At 35.8% G+C, this 9,702-nt stretch overlaps 1 protein-coding gene across 1 annotated transcript in view; it reads left to right on the forward strand.

Moving 5' to 3' along the window:
• Window positions 1–3,256, forward strand: part of LOC100378771 (peroxisomal membrane protein 4-like) — a 46,678-nt gene extending 43,422 nt beyond the window's left edge. Inside the window, exons 2-4 of the mRNA XM_002736428.4 lie at window positions 1,447–1,509; window positions 2,395–2,593; window positions 2,738–3,256. Coding sequence (XP_002736474.1) covers window positions 1,447–1,509; window positions 2,395–2,593; window positions 2,738–2,986 — 511 coding nt within the window. The 3' untranslated portion in view covers window positions 2,987–3,256. The remainder of the gene's footprint in view (window positions 1–1,446; window positions 1,510–2,394; window positions 2,594–2,737) is intronic.
• Window positions 3,257–9,702: the final 6,446 nt, after the last annotated feature.

The following is a 9,702-nucleotide window of genomic DNA, read 5'->3' on the forward strand; positions in this document are numbered from 1 at the left end:
TGTGTACTCAGAGATTCTGGAATTCTTCAATTATCAGAAAAATATTAGATTATGGAAAATTACTTTATGATGAGGTGTATCCGCATAGACAGAATACTGATTCATCCTCCTACTTGCAGATTTAAAAGTTTGCTTCTCAGTTGAGTTGTATCAATTTTGATGTTCTCCAGGTATATTTTACTGATCATTTTATTGTCTCGTGTTTATACTAGCATGCACTGTCATGGTTTATATGTTCAAGGCAAATCACTGCATCAATCACATGCAATAGAGTTTGGCAACGTGATATCACATGCAATGCAATGCAGTTCAGCTAACTGATACAGAATAACCTCATTATTGGAAGTATATTTGGACGGTTAAAATGGATTGGTCTAAGAAAAGAAAACAATTTAACTACACACCTAATATATACCACCAAACAAAGTGTAATGCTGTAACCATCACATCTGCACACAACCTGATAGAAAGTGTAATATTTTAACAAGGACTCTGTCATACATGACTTGTGACATGGATTCCATATACAACACACTAATCGTATAGTGCGTTGTTTTGTACATGGCTCCCATATCAACACTGACAATATAGTACATGATTTTATACATGGATTCCATATACAATACTCCCACATTGTGATGTACCACAGGGCAGATCAAAAACCCAGTGTTCTTCCCAGACCTTTGAAGTACTACCGCGATGCTTAGACACTCGCCTGTGATTCCTTTCCTCTGTCTGTGACACTTGTAAATTCAATTGTTGCTTTCTTTACAAGTGTTACTCTAGTCTTACACAAATTTAAAACAATAACAGTCTGATAAAAGTAATTCGCCAGTGAAACAAATTATCAAAAACAGAATACAAATGAAATGTAAATCATGGCAAAATTTATTCAACTGCCGACGAGATTGCCTATAAAAAAGTGAACCCTGACCTCTAGAAATACCTAATTGATAGCGTGCCTTATAGTAGTAATGATGCAGGCATTTCAGCGAAGGTCGGAGGCCTGGGGACTATTAACGCTTGTAAAAGCCCTCATGGTTTTCATGGTTTTCCACTAGTACTGAACAGAGAATGATTGACAGCTCAAGATTCAGTGGACATATCATTGCCTACTGTACACATGAAATAGAAAGTTGACCTCTCTTGTTTATAAACATAATAGTGAATGTAGTGAACTGCAGAACATGTCTTCCGATATTATATCTCTCATGCTTATCTGCTAATCACGAGCACAAAAGAACATATTATTTATATATTTGTAGTTCTATGTTATTTAAACAACAGTTTCACTGTCAACACTGTGGAGTGTGATAATTTCATAATTCTACAATATTTTCTCTTAATTTGATGTCAACAGACACTCGCGAGATTACCTACTGAGTAGCCTGCGGCTCAGATTGATAGTATACTCATGTTGTCAACCCACTTCATTTGTATTTGTAGGTATGGAGCTAAGATTCGGGCACCGCATGCATTTGTTATGACATTTCTATTCAAAGATGGGAGGTAAGTATTCCTGTCTCTTGTCTTTAGCTTCACTGTCATGGTAGATGACAAAGTGGAGCTGTTCATAGAGATGGTTGTCTGCTGCTGTTGGTCAACAATTGCATTTCCAACTTTTCTTGAAAACTACTTGCTCAATTGATTTGATACTTGATATGTAGGTATCTTGGGTGGACCTCTGTCAAATTTGTTTATTTCATGACAATATCTTCAATTCTCTATTTTTAATGGATATTTTTGGTAAAAAATGCAATTTTCTACATTTTTCTTGAAAACTACCAACTCAATTGCTTTGATACTTGGTATGCAGTTACCTTGGGTTTCTGTCAGATTTGTTATTTTCATGATATTTTTAATTCTCTATTTTTGGCGAATATGTTTGTAATTTTCGACTTCTTCTTGAAAACTAGCAGCTCAATTGCTTTGATACTTGGTATGTAGAATGGGTGGATCTCCGTCAGATTTGTTCATTTTGTGACAACTTCTTCAATTCTCATCTTTTGCGAATATTTATTGTCATTTTTGATGAATAATGCTATTGTTGACTTCTTCTTGAAAACTATCAGTTCAATTGCTTTAATGATTTGGTATCAAATTGAGCTGGCAGTTTTTAAGAAGAAGTCTTACGGGTGTGCATTGCTCGACTTGGCTACCACAATGTTCTTGTAGGACAGCAGACCATCAGGTTGCTTGTTTATTATATCTCTGATGGCCATGAATCATAGCGGTATCTATGATATTAGAAACGTTGACTCTAATGTTTCTTATGATCACAAAGACCTAAGTTTGCTGCTGCTGTGTGTTGATGGACACGCCTACATGTATGATGTATTAGTTTGTCAGTATTCAATTAAACCAAAACATTAATACCTTGTTTTATTTTTTCAGTCTTCTTGAAAAGTTTCGAGATATCACTCAGATGACATATCAACACTCTAGAAACCTGGCGTCATTTGTTTTCATTTACAAAGCTTTAACCGCAATCATGAAATGGTTAGAAAACTCAAAGAAACAATATCATTCATTTATTGCTGCATTCATTGGAGGATATTTAATATTTGGTGAGAATAACAAAGTAAATATGCAGGTAAGACCTTTCACAAGACGACACTAAGGTCAAATTGTTATACAATCCATGATTCTATTTCTTTCAGTTATTGTTCAATATATCCAGTCATGAAATGTGTTTTTTTGTAAATAATTCTTTGAGAATAACAATTTCCTTTTTCAGATAAACTTGTATCTCTTATCAAGAATAATTTTTGGTTTTGTCAAAATGGGTGTGAAAAAGAAAGTGATTGCAGAACCTAAGCGTGATCCATTTCCATGGTTTGGAGCAATTATTTGGGCTATTATTCTCTGGCAGTTTGAGTATCATCGTCAATCTCTACAGCCATCGCTACGGTCATCTATGACATACATTTATGAAGACTCTAATGTTTGGCACAATCTGAGGGATTTCCTGCTATATAATAAATAAACAGTTCATGAATATGGTAGACTATAGTTAAACCAAAATACCTGAGGGGAACATTTTTTTATGCTTATTTGATCAATGTATTACATTACAATATTACATTATTATGTAGCAGCTCGTGTTGTGAGAACATAATTGTCGATCATTGACAACATTATAAAAACCTAACAATTCATGTGCAACTATATATTGCTAGAGACTGGAGTAAGTCACTGTTCACTAGTATAAATATGTATTAATTGTATATACAAAATTATAAGAAATATAAAGAAACCATGTGTATTGCTTGTTCATTTGCATACAAAATACAAAATTTCGTAAAGGTTCATATCTATACTGTGGGATGCCAATGTTATGTTCATACAATCTACAGGATTATTAACAATATACATCATGTGCAACACAGCTGGCCATTCATAATTATTTCTGCATCAAAATGTTTTTCCTATGATTCATCTCACAGAGCTCTGCCATCAGAAAGTATAATCAGTTACACCATTTATAAATTCAAAGAGAGTGGAAGACTGACCCACTCCCCAATATAAATGCACTTTTACATCCTTTCTGCAATCACAAATTATGTCCAAGCAGTCGCTGGTGTTATTGGGCCCGAAAAAGTAGTCGCCGCCTCATGGGCAAATGGAAATGTCCTTATTTTTGTTGACTCGTTAAATTCAGTTGAAACTGTCTGTGTAAATGGTCTCAGTAACGTTGGCGATTTACATTGAGCCACTTGTAAAACCGGCAACTAATATTGTTCTGTCTGGGGTTCCCCCTTTTATCTCTAATGAGGCACTGGAAAGTGAACTAAAACGCTATGGCCGGGTTGTCAGTGCTATACGGATGATCCCGTTGGGTTGTAGAAGCCCGGAATTGAAGCATGTCAAGTCTTTCCGGAGACAAGTGTATATGTTGTGCGACATTGACAGACTAGAGGGAATTATAAACGTTATGCATGAGCAAAGGTATTGTCGTGTTTACTTGTCAACCGATGAAATTACGTGTTACAAGTGTTTTAAAAAGGACCATATACTGTAAAATGACTAATTTTCACAGGGTTTAAATTTCACTGATTTACCATTTCAGGCATATTCAGTGGGTTTTAAATTCACGGTTTCGTCATTTAGATAATGTGTTCTATGCTAAATTTTACATATTCACTGTGTTTTAATTTAGCGCATTTTTCCAGTCAGCGAAATAAGCTAAATTAAAACCAAGTGAATAATTACCCCCTTTACAGTACAGCGCAATTGTAGCGGCAATGCATTCACTCCACCAACAAATATTAGTACAGCAAACAATGAACTTGAAAATAATGTCATGACGGATACTGATCAGAGCTCAACTCAACTAAAATGATAACTGATCTTGATAATACTGTTTTACCACCTTTCAGAGAAATTAATACTAAAACCTAAAATAAACGATAATATTAAACCGCCGGCTACTATTGGACATGAAAAAACAATAATAATGAACTTGAAACTGGCACACGTACAGTGAATTCAAATGCTAATGAGACCGACCAAGTTAACTTGACTCAAACTACACCTGCTCAAACAGACAGTGTTTCCACGGTTACACATTATCAAAGCGCACCTGTCGCCCCTACTCAGTTTCAGTCTGATTTAATTGAAATTAATAGTAATGGTGAGGAGAGGGTACTAACCCCTCCCTCTATTTCCATGGCGTCTTCGTCATGCTCTCTTTCTTTTGAACTCGGGGAGCTGAAGGGCGTGTTGGCCTTTGACATTTTTAATCGGAATCCACCAGATGGTGATACTGATGACATGGAGTCGGTGGCGTCCGGTGCATCAGACTTGTCACAGTTTATGATAGATGATCTGCCCGAGGCAACTAAGAAGCTTCTTTCACACGATTTGTTGGTAATATTTCTTGATGAGTCCTACAACTCAAAGAGAATCGTTGAGAACACAACTGAGTTTTGCCCTCGTCTTCGTAAGGATACTTCAATGGCCAGTAGAGAAAAAATCCGTATCCAGCGCATGACGGCTAAACTCGGTTAACACTACAAAAGAGTTGAACAAAAAAAAATATCTGGCACTGCAGATCATGACTGCACTATTGACATCAATGTACAACCTACTGACGCAATATTGAATACCAAGCGTGGACTTTCCACTAGACGTGGGAAGGCTGAAAATCGAGGTAAAAAAACTGGTCTGTTTTCTATATGGCTCGTTATTTCTTCATTGCGAGTATTTACCGTATCTTGGTTGTTTATTTTTTACTATCAATAATGGCTAACATATCAGATGTTACTTGGAATGTGCAGGGACTCTTTTAAGAGGTACCAACTCTTTAACTTTTTCAAAATAAACCATTCTAGTGATTTTTAATTCCTCCAAGAGACGCACACTGTTTCTACTTGGCAAGTGGAAAGCACCTCTTTTTTTCTCGCATGAAAATACTCATTCGTTCAGTGTGGCTATTCTTGTTAATCCAAATAAAAATATTAATGTTCTGAATGTCACTAGTGTTGTATCCGGCCGATTACGTCACGTTCAATGTCGATGACTCCCCTGTGCATCTGATTAATGTTTATGCACCTACTAATGGGTTGGAGCGTTTAGAGTTTTTTAAAGGTTTTAAGCATTTTATGAATGCTTTCAATAATGAACTAGTAATTGCAGGTGGTGATTTTAACTGTACCACTAACCCCGAGGTTGACAGGACGGGCACTATGGAACCGCACCCTGTGTCCGGCAAGTTTCTTTCCAACATGCTAATACGTTTCAAACTTGTCGTCGCCTGGCGTCATATTAATACACCGTTAAGGTAGCGAGACTATTATTTGCATACTTGTTTTCATCTTCTAATTGTGACTAAATGACTACAAATAGACCCGGGAAAGTATATATTTTTAGAATCGCCAGACTTCAAGCTTTTCACAAGTGTATTTTGCATGCCCGTATCTGCATTCTACGGCGCGTTACTCAATCAAAGGTGAAAAATTACTTTTTCTGTAAAAAAAAATAATTACGCATTTACGCTGGCGATAAGAAGTATTTTTTTCACTTTTCCTAGTTGTTCAATAGTCTGGTAAATTGAATGTGTCTGGTCAGTTTTATTCAAGCAACGCGTTTTAAAAAATAGTGTGCTGAATTTCAATTACTGTTTTAGTCACATTGCCCCCAACTCAAACCACAACTCGTTTGTAAATAATCGATGAAATAGTTTGTCTGGACACATTCAAGTTCCTCTCATTGTCACCTTAAAGCTGTGAAAATTTGGTGTTAATCCGACGACAATAAGTATACGTTATTTTTTGTTAAAGACCTTGTATTTTGAAAAATATAAACTCCTAGAAAACGTCCATGAAGTAACAGCAAAGATTTTCAAGCTTGTTTATCGGCACAATCAATTTGTTTTCCCATCAAGGTCTGTTTTACCATGTGTAGGGGCATCCAAATGTGTAAGGCTATTAGAAACCAAAAAAATAAAGGAATGGGATAGCTATAATTGGATAAATTCGGCATATGAAAACACCAAAATCAATGATTTTTTTCAGTGGCTGTGTGACCTTGTGTCTGACACATTCATATGCAAATGACTAATCTGTGAAACAAACAGGGGCGGAGACAAACCACTCGAAGGTTTGGAAACACTCATTGTGTGTCAGATAGCTACTGATAACACATCCTAACATTGCTTTGTCTTGAGTTTATCTTTGAAACTTATAGGCACACAGATTAAACCTGTATTGTTGATTTTGGAAAACACTACTGAGGCTGCCTTGCTTCCCTTCAGAAAATATACATTTTAACCAACTTACATGACATTCTATGTTATGTTGACTTTATCATATGAAAGTTTATAGTGCATTTCATCAATTAATAAATAAATGTGAAAATCGTAATTTTCAACACAAATAATAGTCTCGCTACCTTAAATCGATATACTTGGGTGGGAAACGAAAGTAAATCTTGAATAGATGCATTCTTTATCACAAAGTCTCTTTCTTCCAGAATCAGACATGCATCCATAAAACCGCATTTTGTTTTCTCAGATCACTGTATAGTTAAGTTATGTATCGCTTTCAAGCAGATTAATAATCGTAATCCTGTGTGGTGCTTTAATCTAAGTCTGTTGCACGACAAAGAATATTGTACAATAATACACGAATACTGGGTGTCGTGGCGTAAAGAGAAAACTCGCTTTACGCCCTTACAAATGTGGTGGGACATCGGGAAACTCAAAATAAAGGAACTGACTAAACAGTATACTGCTAAACTTAGTAATAATTACAAACAAATGAAGCACACACTATCTGCAGACATCGCACTCATTGAACAGCAAAATATGAACAATAACAATCCACCATATAATAAATTGACTAAAGATAAAAAGACACTACTTGGAAATCTCGTTAAAACAGAAACCAAAGGTGCGGCTATTAGATCACGTCATAAATTTCTAAACGAGAGTGATGCACCAACTTGTTTTTTTTTATATTGAGATAAATAGAGGTAGCCGAACTGAAATGAGATTCGCCATCTTGCGCATAGTTTTTATTCTGATCTGTTCTCGCCAGATCCTGTCTCTGTTGAATGTCAAAACAAAATTCTGGAAGATCTTCCTTAACTTGACGATGATTTGAGAGATGACTGTGACTCTCCCGTGTCTTTTGATGAGCTTTCTTTGGCCTTTTTTGAGCTTTCTGTCTAGTGGTAGGTACCCGGGTATCCGAAGAATTTTACAAACATTTTTGGCCAGTTCTTGGTAAAGATGTCTTTAATGTTTTCCAAGCCTCAATCGAGGATGGGCAACTTCTTTTGTTTTGTCGCCATGCTGTCATCACTCTCCTACTAAAGAAAGGTGACAACACATCACTTAAAAATTGGCGACCTGTAAGTCTCTTATGTGCTGATTACAAAATACTTACTAAAGCACTCTCCATCAGATTGCGTTCAGTAATCGGTAATGTCGTACACACTGACCAATCATATTCTATTCCTGGTAGATGTATTTTTGACAATACTCACCTGGTTCGTGATGTCATAACATATTCAAATACTAATAATATACCACTTGGTATTGTTTCTCTCAACCAGGAAACAAGCGTTTGATAGGGTACACCATGGATTCTTAAAACACTTGAAGCTTTTGGTTTTGGCGACCAATTCGTTAAATACACTGCATATGACTGGTCAATCGCGATATGTATTGAGTACTAGTATTTGTGTGTTGTGTGTGTGTGTGTTTCTGTGTGATTTTGACTAAATTTATTCCGAACGGCGCTCAAAATAATTTGACACTTTGTTATTTGCGAACGCAACTCACATTATGACTCTTACTCAATTTGCACAAGTAATACGAATGCTGTAGTTCAGAAAATCTATTGGTTAACTTTTGATCGTGTCTGGGTGCGCAAAACAAAACTGCACATATAATTATCGCATAGCTGAATTTCTACAAATCAATTGGACTTAAACTACTAGTATAATGACTGTGACGATTAATCGCTTGTCTGATTACATGCGACGACGAATTATTGGATTGGCAGCAGCCGGACGAAAAATGAAAGAGATCTCGGAACAGTTAATTTGTTTAGGAAAACAAAACAAACGCAGCCAGTGATACATTTTGAAAACAAAAATACAAAATAAACGCAATCAGAGGCGCCGACCACGCGCGTTGGAAATAAATAAAACATCTGTTTTAGTATGTTGTGACAGTCTCACCAAACTCTTTTACTCGCGCAATATAATTATGTTATTTCCCAAAGCACTTATATTTAATACATTGACGAAAAACACCGCAAGAAAAATGTAAATCAGGCTTATAATTACTAGTAACTCTACTCGAACGCAACGTTGATCACTGTAAAAGTGGATAAATTCGAACCGTCATCAAATTCAAAATTCAAGCGATCTCGTTGAATGTCAAAAATAAACTCGATGTTTAGAAAGACAAAAACAACAACATATTAGAGTGCAAAAAAGCAAGCAGCAAAGAACGGGAAGTGCATGTGGGAAAGCGATGAGTGAATTCGAGAAAAATTATGCTGATGTGAGAACAAGCCATATACCCGCGGAGTACTCGCTAAAACATCGAGAAAATGTGCCATTTCAAAGAGCACCCTTACAAATAATGTCCGCGATTGTGTGAACATGATAACGTGCAAACAAGGAACAGAGCTTGTGGTCCACCAAGGAAACTTAGCGATGACGCAGTTTTAGATGTATACGGCTGTTGAAAACAGAGACTCCTTCGATCTCAATATAAGCAGGTTCACGTGGATGTATCATTTTCAACTTTTACCAACAACGCTATGATAATAAAGACATTGTGAAATTATTTTGTTTTTATGTAGAAAAATACAGTAATTTTACCAAGTAAAATCATATTTATTAAAACTGTTGTTCATACATGACTTGTCGAACACACTACATAGTTTGTAATTTCATCCAGCTCCTTTCAGTCACGATTCAAGACAAATAAAAGGCACACATATAGATAATATAGCAAATTATTTTTTTTTCTGTAATATTCGTGTGTAATCAGTAATTATGAAAAAAAATTATGGGTACATATGGAATACATTTCGTTATGAATTATTCTTAATATCAATTTCTAAATTATCCTGTCAAAATCAGGGTTTTTCCCCCAAAACGAAAGAATTTCATAATGTCGGGAACGATAAGTTTTTTTTTTGTTATTATTATTATTTATTGGGAACGGAAAGTCTTTATCGT

Source organism: Saccoglossus kowalevskii, chromosome 7 (assembly GCF_978046115.1).
Source record: "Saccoglossus kowalevskii chromosome 7, keSacKowa6.1, whole genome shotgun sequence".
Lineage (NCBI taxonomy): Eukaryota > Metazoa > Hemichordata > Enteropneusta > Harrimaniidae > Saccoglossus > Saccoglossus kowalevskii.